Below are 16,043 nucleotides of genomic sequence, written 5' to 3'. Positions count from 1 at the left end.
ACTCTCACCTTCCAGTTCACAGGAAACATTGCTGTCTCCCTTAAATAGCTCCCTTAAAACCAGGTCCTCTGTACTAGCAGGGAAGAAAAACAGAAATTTTTGGAGTGAGTTATTAGGGTAATAGTGAGAGGGGCCACTCCTACTTGTCCTATTGATTCCTAGACCAGTATCTTCTTACTTTGGGGAGACAGATGAGTCAAAGCGTGTACTGTGTTGTGTGAGACAGAACTCCGTCTTTCAGAATGTTGCCTTACGACTGTTGTCTTGAGTAGGCTGCACCATTCTTCCACAGGGTCACCTGCTTGTGGATGAAGGGATGTGTAGTGAGACTGGTGAATTCCAAGTGCTGAGGGATGCTCAGAACTGGTACATGCAGTGGTTTTCAAATTGCAGGCCATGAGCCACGAGTGGTCCTGAAAACAGTTCTGTGAGCTATACCACTTTCCTCCCTCCTTCTCTTCCTTCCAGTGAACTGTAATAGACCAGAGAGGCTGGAATAGCAAATAGCATTGTATGACACAGGTTGTAATTGCAATTGTATTTTTGGGAATATTTTTACACATATTTACCATATCATGATTTACAATGAATTTCTCAGTATGTTTGTGGTAACAATACTTTGAAAGCTAGAGGTCTAAAGAGACATATGACCTTGTGGTTCCCTTATCAGCAGCCTCTGGTGGTTTAATATGTTGAATTTTCAGAACTCCACGTGGTGTTCGCATTGGTTGCAGCCCTTTAGTGGGCATGAAGATGGGCTTCTGTTGAAATCTTATTTCCTTGGAACAAGGTCCTAAGATGGCCATCATGAGTGGGATCACCTGTAAAATTGAACTTTGAGGGTTGTTTAGAAGATTAAATGAGGCTGAGCGCAGTAGCTCATGCCTGTAATCCCAGCACTTTGGGAGGCTGAGGCAGGTGGATCGTGAGGTCAGGAGTTTGAGACCAGCCTGGCCAATATGGTGAAATCCCCTCTCTACTAAAAAATATAAAAATTAGCTGGGCGTGGTGGTGTGGTTCCAGCTGTAGTTCCAGCTACTCTGGTGGCTGAGGCAGGAGAATCGCCTGAACCTGGGAAGGTTGCAATGAGCCTAGATTATACCACTGTACTCCAGCCTGGGTAAGAAAGTAATGCTCTGTCTCAAAAAAAAAAAAAAAAAAAAAAAAACATTAAATGAGGCCATGTGACTCAGTTCTGTCTTCAGTATATGAATATAGCAGGAATTCATTCCCATGTACCACACTGTTAAACCAAGAGGTACTCTGCACTGTGCTCTTTATGTAATGTTTATCTTTAGGTTTTACATTTAAAATTTAAATTTCCTACATTGTTGAGATGACTAGACTGGCCTAAATAGAGCCGATTTTTATATTTGAATAAAATTTCATATTCCCTGTTAACCTTTTTCCATCCCTCCTCCGACTTTTTCTCCAATTGGTATTTTTTTCTTGGATCTTGAGAGCTCTGTGGTTAAAGCAGAGATGAAAAATTTGTGGGAAAATATCTGCAAAATAGATTTCTTTGAATGAATTGGGATAGATGGCTTGGCCCTCGGGTCCAGATCTTGCCTAACATAATAAATAAGCCAAAGTTATTGATTAGACAAAAGGTTTCCCTTAAGTGCTCTTTAAATTTAAAGCAGAATAGCTTTAACCAGCGCTTGGTGAAGAAATCATCTTAGCCATTCTTAGCTGTCCTCTCTTCTGCATATGCAGTGCTGGGAATGCTTCTGGGCATTTGCTGTGTTAGGGGTAGTGATATGTTTTGGAAAGATAACTGTATTGAAGTTAGGGTACTTTCAAGAGAAATTCCACTTTGGATAGATATACCCTTTGATATGTGCCGTCTTGTTTTTTAAAGAAGCACCTTTATCAGGATATGATTCATACATCATATGATTCATCCATTTAAGATGTTCAGTGGTTTTCAGTATATTCAGAGTTGTGCATCCATCACCATAGTCAATTTTAGAACATTTTTATTACTTCCCAAAGGAACAGTGGACCCCTTAGCCATCACCCCAGAGCTCTGCCCCACCCAACTCCCTAGCCCTAGGGAATTGTTAATCTGCTTTCTGACTCTAGAGAGTTGCCTGTTCTGGACATTTCATAGCAGTGGATTCACGCACTATGTGGTTTCAAGCACTATGTGGTCCTTATGCCTAGCTTCTTTCACTTAGCATAATGTTTTCAAGAGTCACCCATGTTGTGGGTTTTCATCTTTTAAAATTGGTGTATAATATTTCATTGTATTCTACAGTTGTTTATCCATTTATCAGTTCATGGACATTTGTGTTATTTCCAATTTTTGTTTATTAAGAACAGTGCTGTTAAGAGCATTCATGTATAAGTTTTTGCGGGAACATATATTTTCAACGTTTTTGGGTATCTCGGAGTGGGATTGCTAGATCATATGGTAACCTGTGTTTAACCATTTAAAGAACAGCCAGACTATTTTCCAAAGCGGCTGCCCTGTTTTACATTCCCATCAACAGTGTGTGAGGGTCTAGTTTCAACATATCCTCACCAATACCTGTTATTTTGATGAGCAAAGCCAATTGAATTGGTACACCAATCCAGTTGCTACACCAATACTTATCTTTTGGATTTTAGCCGTCTAGTGAGTGTGAAGTGATACCTCATTGTAGTTTTGATTTGCATTTCCCCAATGACTCTTCACTTGGTTATTGTCCATCATTTTTGTCTTATCTGTTCTGTTTTTGTTGTTGTTTTCTTTTTAACATGGAATGCTTCATGAATTTGTGTTATTATCCTTGTGCAGGGACCACACTAGTCTTTCTCTCTATCATTCTAATTTTATAATAGTATATGTGCGCTGAAGCAAGCACCTATCTCTTTTTAATTGACAAGGAGGGATAGCAATAATTATAATCCATCCAGTTCTTATGTGGAGGATAGTTTCTCCTAAATTTTCCCACTTCTTTGACCTAGTTAAATTCACATAAGCATCAGAGACTGTTTGATTGAAGTAACACTCTTTTAAAACATAGTTACAGTTAAGCCATAACTCAATTGTCTGTAAATAAGAGAGAGTCTTGTGAAGGTTCAGAATTTTGTCTTTGTGAAAAGAAATTAAAACCTTGTAAGGAATCAGCTAAAGAATGTAAGTTTTATGAGCTTCTATAAACAGGGAAATAGGGAATGTCTAGTTCCTTTTAACCTGATTATAAGCCAAGACAAGCAAATGCATATTTTTTTTTTGTCTTTTTACACTGCTTTTAAAAAAAACATAGGACTATTTTTAAAAATTGCACTTTCCTTCCTATATTTTAGAGAGGTAACCACATTAGTATCATTATTACTTTTGATTAATCTAATTGAAAATCTCACCAAATTATAATAGCTTTAAAAATGTCAAATTCAAATCTTATGTATGTTTTATGTTTTCCTCTTTGCCCTCAAGGAATGTTTCTTCTGTTGAGAAAGCATTTCTATATTGCCACAATGACAGTAAAAGACTGAAAACAGTCAGCTGCTAAAATGTAAGATACAAGTAATTGATGTAGTAGAATCTGAATTTTAATCTCTTCACATGTCAGAACAACTTTTCAACAGCCATAACTCCATATGTGAAAAACATGAACAGTTTCAAGGGTGCATTTGTATGCGAGTTATACTTTATATGTCTTTTATTGTTTAAAGTTGGTATGCCCTGCCATTAAGTGATCTTTTCAGATGTCTGCCTAAAGTAGAATGTCCTTGGGAATGGCTAGTGGAGGCCAAGAAGAGGTCCCTGAGTTCTGACTTCATTATGCCATTGAGTTTGCCCTGCTTCCTTGTTCTTCATCCAGTGTCTAATTTACAGCGGGGCCATGGGTGCTTCCTGCGCTCATGTGATCCTTGGTGCCATCAGCCCTTCCAGATGTGTTCACTGATGCTCGACAGCTTTGCCAATAGATGTGCTCTTTGGCAGCTTCTTACATTTGATATAGCATTAGCTTTTATGGATTTATTGGCTTTTCTTTAAAGAACTGAGCTCCCTCTGAAACCATGGTTTTGCTCCATGACCTCCTATAACAGTAATTTAAGTTGCCATTTCTGGCAACTTCCTGAGCTGAGGGGTCAGTTGGACCTTGTACATTGTTTGTTTATTCATTTCATGGCTGTCAATGAAAGTAGTGGAAGTTGTCTATGAATCAGAAATTTAAATCTCACCTATCTTTTTTCTGTGACGATATATAGTTGGAAGAGTTTTTCCAGGAAGTGCGGTGCAGTCATTCATTACTTAACAACAGGGATAGATCCTGTAGCTTATCTTTCCTTTGTGAGGGACTCAGAGGCCATGGGAGAGAGGAGGAGAACAGACCAGTTACCCTCCTTTTTTTCTCTGGTCTTACACTTCACCTGTTTTTAGAAGTGATTGGAAAACAATGCCCAGCAAATTGGTTTTCTATTTTGTAAAAATATAGTAAGATATCTGTAACATAAAATTTATCATCTTAACTATTTTTAAGTGTACACATCACATTGATACTAGGGACATTCACATTGCTGTGCAACCATCATCACTATTCTTCTCCAGAACTTTTTTATCCTCCCAAGCTACAACTCTGACCCCATTAAACACTAACTCCTCATTTTCCTTCTCCCAGTCTCTGGCAACTACCATGCTACTTTCTCTTTCTGTAAATTTGACTATTCTAAATACCTCATCTAAATGGAATCGTGCAACATTTGTCCTGTTGTATCTGGTTTATTTTACTTACCACAGAGTCCACAAATTTCATCCATTTTGTAGCATATGCAAAATTTCTTGCATTTTAAGGCTGAATAATCTATTGTGTGTGTAGATACCACATTTTACGTATGTGTTCATCCACTGATGGACGCTGAGGTTGCTTTCACCCCTTGGCTATTATGAATAATGCTGTTATGAACGTGGGTATGCACATCTGTCTTCAACTCCTTCTTTCATTTCTTATGTCTATTCCCAGAGGTAAAATTGCTGGATCACATGGTAATTGTGTTTAGTTTTTTGAGGAATCGCCATACTGCTTTCCATAACAGCTGCACTATTTTACATTCCTACCAGCAAATAAGTTGTTTGTCTTAAGCTTTTCTTCCTTTTGAAGACCCGACTGATTGATTGATGGATTAATGGATTGATTTTTAGAGACAGGGTCTCTCTGTCTCTCAGGCTGGAGTGCAGTGGCACAGTCATAGCTCAGTGTGGCATTCAATTCCTGAGCTCAAGTGATTTTCTCGCCTCAGCCTCCTGGGTAGCTGGGCTACAGGCTTGTGCCATAACATCCAGCTAATTAAAAAATTTTTTTTGTATAGACTGGGATCTTGCTATGTTGCTCAGGTTGGTCTTGAACTCCTGGGCTCAAGCAGTCCTCCTGCCTCAGTCTCCGAAAGTGCTGGAATTGCAGGTGCCAGCATTTCTGGCTGACCTGTGTTATTTTAAAAGCTGTTGAACTTGATCTCCTACCAGAAAAAGGAAGATTCTCCCATTTCCTTTGAGTGACTGTGGTCTCTGAAAGACCCACCCCCCTCACACCCCTGGCCCCTTGCTCCCTGGAGCTAGGTCCGGTTGCTTCCACTTCCTTTCACTTGGTCACTCCGCGAGCTCACCAGTCATTCAGAGCTGCCCACAGGGACTGTTTGCCGCCCTGACATTCGAGCACCAACGTGGAGAAACCTGTGCTACTTTGTGTTCTCTGCTTTGGGGAACACTTAAATAACACTATTAACAACAGGCCCGACTTCAGTATTTTATGCAATCATAACTTTAGGGATACATTTTTAGCAAAAATATTTTGCTTCACAGTGGTCCAGGCAGAAGGAGTATAGCCCTGAGTTCTCACAGGGGTCCAACAACTCCTGTCCACACTATGCCCTCTGGCCCTGCCCGTCACCTCTGTAACTTCATGGTAACTGGTACTAGACATCTCCAAGTGTTCTAACTCTCTTGTGTATTGAGACAGGGATAATAGATGATGGATAAATTTAAATATGCAGTAAGTCTAAATTTTGAGGATTATGTTCCCGAACTGCATCATGGTAAGAGGTCACACTTTTATTTAATAGGTCCTTATTCAATAATACTTCCTTAATTTCCATTATTTAAAGAAAAAATCTTTTTCTTTTTTTATTTTAAGCTCTGGGATAAATGTGCAGAACGTGTAGATTTGTTACATAGGTATACATCTGCCATGGTGGTTTGCTGCACCTATCAACCCGTCATCTAGGTTTTAAGACCCGTTTGGATTAGGTATTTGTCCTAATTCTCTCCCTCCCCTCGGCCCCCACCCCCCGACAGGCCCCGCTGTGTGATGTTTCCTTCCCTGTGTCCATGTGTTCTTATTGTTCAACTCCCACTTATGAGTAAGAGCATGCGGTGTTTGGAGAAAAGCCTTTTTCTAATGGTCATTGCTGAAAGCTCCACTCCTTATTTCACAAGCTGTCTTCACTCTTTTTTTCATGTTTCAACATCCCCATTTCCCTCTTTAAATCATTTTTTTCAACAACAAAAAAAATTTGCTGTTTGAGTTTGCTATATCTGAAATTCTCATATATTTGAGTTTTGTATGAGATGGTTGTATTTTTAGAAGAATTACCCTACTTTTGTCTCATTATCAGGGAAGAAAACAATTTAATTTGGGACAAAGGAAGAAGAAAGACCAGCATTTATTGAGCATGTGGTATACACTAGGCTCTGTGCCAGATACTCTAATTACATTTGATTATATTGATTGGTTATAAAAGGAGTGAAGCATTGAGAGACCAACTTACATAAGGTTTCTCTGCTCAGCAGAATTCACTGCCTTGCTTTATGAAATATGGACTGTCAGAGATGAAAATAAGCTTTTCAAATGGACTGCCTTTCATAATGGCATTTAAATAGAATGAATGACGTGTTAGACTGATCCGTCCTCCCTTTATTTAGGCTTGGTGAAGTGTGCTGTATCGTGTATGATGTGTAGTATCATTATGTGAAATCTTCCTTCTAGCCACTGCAGAATGGGGAGAATTCCTCTCCCTTCCTGGCCTCCTATGATAGACCCCAGGTCTGATATAAGTAGAAGACTTCTATCTGTTTGAAATACAATATCCCAGTTTATAGTTCTAGATTTTTTAGCTGTCACTCTAGATTCCTCTTTATTCACATGTTCCTGGAAGAGTAGTAAATACATCTACCAATCAAACTCATTTGTCTGTTAGAATACATTTAAAACAGAAATTTGGCAAAGAGAGTTGTAAGTGGGAACAGCTGCTCCAGATGCCTAAGCTTTGTGGGGGCTCAAAGGATGGGCATGGCTGAGGTTTGTTGTGACCACCAAGTGGCCAGCAGGTCTTAACCTGAATTTATTTTCTGTGCAGGCTTTCTGGGGGTTTGAACAGCCTGGAGCTCCTTTCCCAGGGTGTAAAATGCACACCCTGAGGGCAGCCCCAGCCACCTCCCATGTTATGTGGTTTAGTATATTCCTGAGAAGTGGGACCAAAACAATGTTCAGAAATTGTTGAATTTATCAAACAAGGTGCCTGTTTAGGTTACACAGTAAATCCTTTGTGAAGTATAAGGCAATAGGTCCTGAACATATTTCTAGCAATTTCTTGGTTGACTTCTCTCCTGTTACCTTATTTGAACTGGATAGCCTATGGCGTGGGCAGACTAGGTGCTGTTCTCCCCACCCCCATTCTTAAATTTTTTTAATTTTTTGAAACAGAGTCTCACTTTGTTGCCCAGGCTGAGGTGCAGTGGTGCTATCTGGGCTCACTGCAACCTCCACCTCCCATGTTCAGGCGATTCTCCTGCCTCAGCCTTCCGAGTAGCTGGGACTACAGCCACATGCCACCATGCCCGGTTAATTTTTTGTATGTTTAGTAGAGTTGTGGTTTCATCATGTTGCCCAGGCTGGTCTCGAACTCCTGACCTCAGGTGATCCCCGCGCCTTGGCCTCCCAAAGTGTTGGGATTACAGGTGTGAGCCACCGGACCCGGCCTCCCCCACCCCCATTCTTAATAGCAGCTTTGAGGTAGAATTCACTATTGGGGGCCACTCCACAGGAATGGGATGTATCTCCTCCACTTGGCCACATTTGCTTTAGATATTGAGTCAGCTAACATCAGACACACCCTAAGAGGGTGTGAAAAGGTTTATTACTCCTATAATGAGACTTTCCGGGGAGACCAGGGCAGCTCCCAAGGGGTCCTACAATGGCTTCAGAGAACAGGGGAAGGAGACTGGCTTAGCATTATTTGAATGGTTATGGGGGGATGGTGTGGAGTGAGGGTTCCCATTGAAGGGTTTGAATTTACTGCTGGTGCCCTAAGAGGGAGCCACCTGGACTTTCCTCTCTGCCTGCCTAGAGGTACGCAGAAAGGGATGAAGGAGCAATGAGGCTTCAGAGCACCAAAAGTCTGGTCACTTTTAAAAAATTACATTCACATGCCATAAATGTGTTCAATTCAGTAGTCACAGGCTGTATGTGTATATAGATTATATATACATTTGAGAATATATATTAGAAACACTGTCTAATTTCTGAACATTTTCTTTACCCTAAAAAGAAACCTCATACCCACTAGCAGTGACCCCATATTTCCTGGTCTCCCAGCCCTACATAATCACTAATCTACTTTCTGTTTATATGGATTTGTCTGTTCTGGACATCTCATTTGGGTAATACAATATGGGGTCTTTGGTGCCTGGCTTCTTTCACTTCACATAATGGTTTAGGCTAGCTCATGTAGTGGCATGCAATCAGTGCTTTGTTCCTGCCTGTGATTGAATGATGTTCCATTGTGTGGATGTGCTGTATGAGTTTGTCATCTTAAAGGGTAATTCATTTGGAACATCTGAGGGAGAGATGGTGGGAGAGTCAGGTGTCAGTATTAGCAGGAGAGGAAAGACTTGGGCCTGCATCTCAAAAGGGATTCAAAGGCAGACATTTAGTCTTAGGAGTTGTATAAATTAGAAGTGACATTTAAAGATGGGAGAGTAAATGTGATCTCCAAATTGAAATGTACTTTTAGGTGGCTGCACTGGTTGCCAATAGATACCATCCATCTATTCATGTCCTCTGATGAAATTCATGATAATTTTCATTTTAGCACAACTCAAGTTCATTCTGATACAGAAAAGTCAGTGAAACCAAACATACCTTTTGAATTACTCATTTTGTTTTGTTTCTATTATCATGAGACCTGTTTTTGAATACTTCACTCTAAATATGTTCTGTTGCTTTTCAAGAGCCCACTAATTTTGTTGGTTGGCAAATGATTAATACTTGGAATTTGGTACAAGTTGCTTTGATGTGTATATGTCTTAGTCTTTTTTCTGCCGCTGTAACAGTATACCACAAACAGGGTGATTTATAATGAACAGAAATTTATCGTCCCACTGTTCTGGAGTCTGGAAGGGGTGAGAGCATGGCAGCAGCTGGTGAGGGTCTTTATACCACGTCATCCTCTGGTGAATGGTGAAAGGTGGAACGAAAAGAGAACATACAAGAGTGAGAGAGAGAAAGGGGGCTGACCTCATTCTTTTATTGGGAACCCGCTCTTGAGAACACCATTCAACAGTGAGGCTCTGCCCTAATCACTACTGAAAGGTCCCACTTCCCAGCACTGTCCATGGACGATTAAGTGTCTCACTCATGAACTTTGGGGGACACATTCAAACCATATCATTTAATTAATTTATTTCCAGAAAACATTGCTTTTTCCTTTGAATGAGTTAGGAAATTGTTTCATTCTGTCTCATTGTTTTTTTTTTTTAATTTAGTTTTTACTTTTATTTATCTTTTTTAGTTTTATTGAGGTATGATTGACATTGTATAAATTTAAGGTATATAATATAATGATTTGATATACATACGTATTGTGAAATGATTACCACAGTCAAATTAGCTAACACCTCTTTTAGTTACCTTTTTTCTTTCTTTTTTTGTGATGAGACCATTTAGACCAAGCTTGTCCAACCCATAGCCCGAAGGCCACATGTGCCCCAGGATGGCTTTGAATGTGGCCCAACAGAAATTCGTAAACTTTCTTAAAACATTATGATATTTTTTTTAAAAGCTCATCAGCTGTCAGTAGCGTTAGTGTATTTTATGTGTGGCCCAAGACAGTTCTTCTTCTTCTAATGTGGTCCAGGGAAGCCAAAAGATTGGACAACTCTGATTTAGACTCTTGTTTTAAACACTAACTGAGGGTTCTAAAAGTAAATCAAACGGCATATACCAGCAGCTTCCAATATGCTTGGTTATCGTTTGTAATTCTTGGTAAAGTTCAGACATAATCTTTTGTATCTCAAATAATATTCCTTGGCTTCTGCAGGCAGGATGTCTAAAATGTGTAATAACAATAACAAATTAATTTTAAATTTCCAGATACTCTCTTGATACATATTGAATGAACGATTGCTTTTAAAGGTATTTCTCTTGCTGTACGGGAGTCAGGTTAATTGGTAGATTTTCTGAATTCTCAAAACTGACATTTAATCCATGTGTTTAGTGTCTTATAGTCTCCAATATTCAGTTTCTGGGTAGATGAGTTTCTATGTTGTTTATCTGCCAGCATTGTGATGTCGCATGAAGACTCTCCTAATATCACAACATGGGTGTAATCTTGAACACTATTAGCTCTGTTTTAACAGAATCACCCTTTGGAAGTGGAATGCTCTAGACCAGAGAGGGTCATCCTGTTTTGTGCATGTGGCCAACAACTCCCCTTGTTTGATCTTGTATAGCTATTAGACACACTTTGCATAAAAACACAGGAGAGAGAATAAGCCTAGATTTTTGCTTTTTTCTGGGTCCCAGTGGCTAAACTACTCCTTAGAGAAAACAGACATGGTGGGATCACATGCCTGGATGGTATTCCCTACAAGTATGATTTTAGTACATGCACACGTTTACACAGCCCCCAGGTACTCAATCAGTATGATTCACTCCAACTTACAAATCTGTAGAGAGAAAATGAAACTATCTGTTGCCTTGTGGAATAAGGAGTAATATCAGAGTGGATTTTAAACGATGGTTAACTTTTTTCCTAGTTAACATATTTTGGCTGGCAAAGGTTTTCCTGTGTGCGCAGCATGGTCTTTTTACAGAGTTAGCCTTTCATTGTTGAGGAAGGAAAATGGCAAGAGCCAACTTGGTATCATATCATTGACAAGCTTCCCTGTTAGCCATTCCCAAAAATTCACATGAGGTGGTATAGTGCACTGAGTTCAGCAGAAGGAGTTGGATTACTTACACACCAAACATAATCATGCTGACTGTTGAGACCTCGGCATGTATTTCCCATTGCACACTGGAGCACTGCTTCAGAAGGCATGCATCTAGTCAGACTGGGTAGCCCTTTATTCATGTTCTCATTTGCATCTTTGGTTACCAGAAATAGGAAAATCCTTTTAGGCAGTGTAGTCTTGCTAGCCCTCTCTAGCAAAGAGTAGAGGTGGGCTGAAGTCAAGATCGACACAGCAATGTTGTGTTCCCTTGTGGCTTGCTGTCAGCAAGCTGTTACCCATACATGCAAAAGGTTGTTTGAAGTGGGCTTGCACATGTTTCCATAGCAGCAGTCATCTTAGCGATTTCACTCGTTTTTTGGACTTTTTTTTCCCTTTGCTTCTCTGTTTCCTGCTGATGCAGAATTAAATAAACAGCATATTTAGGTCAAGGAAAGAGATGTTTGCTAATATAGATGCTAGGCTAAGCATTCTGGGAGAGTGATTTCTTGCAGCAGATGAACATTCTTTGTGCCTTCCAGCAGCATCTGCAGCAGTGTGGCTGTCTGGCACTGTCTTTTTCATTTTGGGCAGGTTCTGAGATTCAGAACAATCCCAAGCAAATCACAGAAGCCGGCAGTTTTCCAGTAGCCACATGTAAATCTCCTGCTTATTTGTTCTTTGGTATTAAGAGTGAAGCAATCAGCTAGAAAAACGATACTTTAAAGGTTTTGGTGCATCTGAGGTGTGTCATCTTGTGTTTGCACCACCCCTCCTGTTTTACACTCGGAGCCTGGGTTTTTTGTCAGGCTGTTGAGCAGGAGCGGATTCTAGTACGGCAGCTCAGAGCTTCCCTTCTGTTCCGGTACCGGTGACTGCTTGTCATGAAGATGGTACAGCGGGAGCCTGTTTCGGAAGAGCCAAGGAAGAGGATGTGGAGATGGAGTAGAGATTGCTAAAAATCTGAACATCCACACCTTGGGGATGGGTTGCACTACTAGTGTGATTCTGTTTAAAGGCATCCGCACCGTTTTTGAAAGAAACTGTGCTTATATGTGCAAACAGCAAGGAGAGAATAATGCCCTTGAATATACAGCATACAATTGGACAAAAGAAGATTCAGAACTATTGATCTCCTCCTGGCTGGTAAATGCTGTCTTGCTTAATTAACAAGTAGTTTAATGGTGTTAGAATAAGCTGTTCTTTACTTGTAAAGCAAATATATTTATTTATTTCAATGTACATATATATATATATGTAGTCTGTGTGTATAAATGGGTAATTAGTGGCCTTAAGATTAAATTATGGAGTGTTTGTATGTGTGAGAATGCCATGGATTGATCAAAGCTAAATACATACAGAGAAAGGAATAAGATATTTGATTAAAGAATAGTTTTCTAATGTAGCTTTATCAGCTTACATGTTCTTGGTATAGTCCTAGAAATAATACATGGTGAAGTGTATATTTAGGGTATTATGTATGTGAACCCTCTCCCAGTGATAGTGAATTATTTATCTACTTTACATCCCAGTCTTCTAGTTGGCTAGGTTTTTCTTACTAATGGCTTATGGTCAGTCCTTGATTCCAGGGGAGAAATTTAAAGGGAGCATGAAAGAAAACTATGATGGGTAAAAGACAAATATTTATAGTTTTATTAAAAAAAAAATCTAGCTACTTAACATGCTTTGGGGTGGAGGGTCTTGAGAGTGAGAGGAAGCGCAGTGTGACGTGACACTTCTGTGTTCTGTCCATTTATCAGGTATGAAGAGGTGTCAAGTCACAGATGGGTGTGCCTCTTGTGGCCCTCCCACCAGCACCAGGCTTGTGGGGAGCCACATATGGGTCTCCTCCTCCCTCAGGATGCCTTGCCATTTTTCCTTCTGTTCTTATCACAGCTTTTGTCAAAATGAGTTGGGACAAATATATCTCAGAGTTTCTGTGTGTGTGTCTTACCAGCAGCTGCTTGGTACAGAGAAGTGTGTGGAAGCACTGAGCCCCTTCCTGGCTGGTGAGGCTACCATCTGAGACTGAGAAGGTGGTATTGGCATGCCATACGCCCTTGTGATCAGATTGGGTGGCCCCAGCCTTGTGGGAACCCAGAGAGGGGATGCATTTTATGGAGGTTCTTATGTCAGCACTTGCAATATGTGGGAGGAAGAAAGGAGAGCATCAGTCAAGACATCAGATGCATTTTGCAAGTCAGTGTTATGTATAGTTGGAATTTAAGTGGTGCTATATTAACTGCTAAATATTTTAAGCTCTGATATATTTTGGAATATGCTTTTGTGAATAACTGGTATCAGAGATTAGAAGGACTAGCTCCTTATAGCACTCTGTTCCATTAGTGTATCCATAACCTGGAAGCCAGGCACCTACTTGGGCCAGTAATGGCAATGCCCCTCCCATGCGGCAAGCTTCTGCTCCCTCAGGCCAGACTCGTCTTTGGTTAACCTGACTTTAAGGGATTCTGCATGTTTTTCTTTTCTCTTGTATTGCCTGGGAGAAGAGTAACCTGCCAGGGGCTCTGTCAGAGCTCTGGGTCTGGGATTCTGGAACACTGCTGCCATGCATCCTGTTGGTTGCTCTCTGCCCACCGCCCTTGCCTGCAGTAGCAGGCCGTCCGTGCATGTAGCAGAGGTGCTGCTGAATGGAAAGATGCACCCTCATTCCACACTGGTCTTTCTGCTGCCGTCCTTGCCCTCTGCAGCCTCTTCTCCGTGCAGCAGAGTGGCCCTCTGAAAAGAAGTCGGGCCATGTCACTCTTCTGCTCCGGACCTTCTGCCACTCAGGGTCAAATGCGGGGTCAAATACAGTGGCCTCCAGCCCCATCTCCAGCACTGCCTAGCACTCCCTCCTTCTCTTCACCTGTGTGCCTCTCTCTTTTCTGCTCCTTCCTCACCTCGCTCTGAGCACCCAGGCTGCCTTGCTGTTTCCACTTCCTAGGACATCTCCACCAGGAATTGCACTGTTCATTGCCTGGCCTTTGCTTAGACCCCCTTCTCAGTGAGGCTCCTGTGACCCCCTGAAATGGCTCTGGCACACCCTTTCCCCAGACCCTGTGTAGTTTCTTCTTCACCTGATATACTCTTAGTCCAGAATAACAGCGTAAGTGTAGTAATAGTAATTAGTAAGTGTTAGTAAGAGTACACTTATAGTACAAGAACAAGATTCATGGCCAGGCATGTGGTGGCTTATGCCTGTGATCCTAGTGCTTTGGGAGGCCAAGGCAGGAGGATGGCTTGAGGCCAGGAGTTCAAGACCAGCCTGGACAGCATAGTGAGATCTCATTTCTACCCCCACGCCACCAAAAAAAATTAGCCAGACATATGTTGGTGCATACCTGTAGTCTCAGCTACTCAAAAGGCTGAAGCAGGGGGTCACTTGAGCCTAGGAGTTCAAGTTTACAGTGATCTGTGAGTGCAGCACTGCACTCCAGCCTGGGAAACAAAGAAGACCCTATTACAAAAAAAAAAAAAAAAGTATCTGATTGATGATTGGGATTTTGTGTTTTGTTCACTCCTAATAGCTAGAACAGTGCCTGGCTCTATAGTAAATGCTCAGTCAATGAGGGAATACTGATGAAATGGTTTTTACAGTCCTGAAGTTGAACTTGGAGAAGCTACCAAGAAGATTAGTTAAAAATCACTTTTTCTAAAGCCAAAATGTGTGTTTTTTTAAAAAATTTAACTGGCTCACCGTTAATGATCTCTCCGAGCCTGTTGACCATTCCGCTCCCTAGAGGTGTGCTTCTAACCCTTCTGTCACAGCACCACACCAAGAAGTTGTGTGGTTCATGGCTGAATGTCTGTGGGCTTGCCGTGGTAATGACTGACAAGTGGATATTGTCCAGACTACCTCTACTGAGACCTATGCAGGCATTTGGGGACCTTATGGTCCTTTAGTTTGAGCCACTTAAGCTATTTCTTAAGGGAGCCCTGCCCACTGGTACTTGCTTGGGTCACCCCCATGCAAAGATAGGCTGACTTCTTCATATGTGGGTTTGCACCAGGTTTCTCATCTTGGATAGGATGTCTGCCCTACCTCCAGCTCAGGTGGTGACTCCAGCCTGTGATTCTGCCTTAACTGTCATCAGGTAAGAGCTGTATTTCACCTGCCCTCAGAAAGCATAACCTCCACTTCAGCTACTCAGTGCGTACCCAGCCTTTATGGATAGAATATAACGTTTATGAAGGATGGCTTGAAGGGCTTGAGGCCCCCTGTTCTTCTGAAGACTCTGAACGTCCCAAATATCTATCCGTCTGTCAGAGAACCACATGCCTGAACTGCCTCTTTTGTCCTCAGTGGAATTTCTGTTGCTGAACTCAGCTTTGTGTTTTTTTCCTTGGGCTATACGGAAGAACATCTTAAGAAAGTGGTATCTACTATAAGGATGTTGTTGAGGGCGTTGCTTACTTGTTATTGGAATGGCAAGAGGCACTGTGGGTGGTGGGTGAGAGTGCTGACTTTGAACTGGGTGCCATAGCTCACACCTGTAGTCCCAGCACTTTGGGAGGCTAAGGCAGGTAGACAGCCTAAGCCTAGGAATTCAAGACCAGCCTGGGCAACATGGTGAAACCCTGTCTCTACAAGAAATACAAAGATTAGCTGGGCGTGGTGGTGCATGCCTGTAGTCCCAGCTACTTGGGATGCTGAGGCTGGAGGATCACTTGAGTCCTGGAGATGGAGGCTATGGTGAGCTGTGATTGTACCACTGCACTCCAGCCCTGTTGACAGAAGGAGACCCTGTCTTAAAAAAAAAATGCTGATACTGGAGCCAGAGGACCAGGTTTGAGTCCTCTTAAATTCACAACTTAATAGTTGTGTGACTTTGGGCAATTTACTTAA

The 16,043-nt window shown here is 41.4% G+C and overlaps 1 protein-coding gene and 1 non-coding gene across 29 annotated transcripts in view; one reads left to right on the top strand and one right to left on the bottom strand.

The window, feature by feature from the left end:
- Positions 1 to 16,043, top strand: part of DOCK9 (dedicator of cytokinesis 9) — a 297,719-nt gene that overhangs the window by 61,462 nt on the left and 220,214 nt on the right. For 8 of the 28 annotated variants that reach the window (XM_032277538.1, XM_032277543.1, XM_032277554.1 and 5 more), the window contains exon 1: positions 10,102 to 12,343. The exons of 8 other annotated variants lie outside the window; for them this stretch is intronic. In XM_032277538.1, coding sequence (XP_032133429.1) covers positions 12,182 to 12,343 — 162 coding nt within the window. In that variant the 5' untranslated portion in view covers positions 10,102 to 12,181. Of the gene's footprint in view, positions 1 to 10,099; positions 12,344 to 16,043 lie in introns of those variants that run through there. 12 more of the 28 variants (XM_032277568.1, XM_032277533.1, XM_032277539.1 and 9 more) reach the window with 5 other exon arrangements.
- LOC116551425 lies at positions 2,737 to 2,844 on the bottom strand. The gene has a single exon (XR_004268922.1). It is a non-coding gene; the product is annotated as a U6 spliceosomal RNA (small nuclear RNA).

This window comes from Sapajus apella, unplaced genomic scaffold, assembly GCF_009761245.1.
Source record: "Sapajus apella isolate SASKATOON/1434 unplaced genomic scaffold, GSC_monkey_1.0 scaffold9, whole genome shotgun sequence".
Taxonomy (NCBI): Eukaryota; Metazoa; Chordata; class Mammalia; order Primates; family Cebidae; genus Sapajus; species Sapajus apella.
Note: the sequence above shows the minus strand (reverse complement) of the source record. Positions and strands in the feature narration are given on the sequence as shown.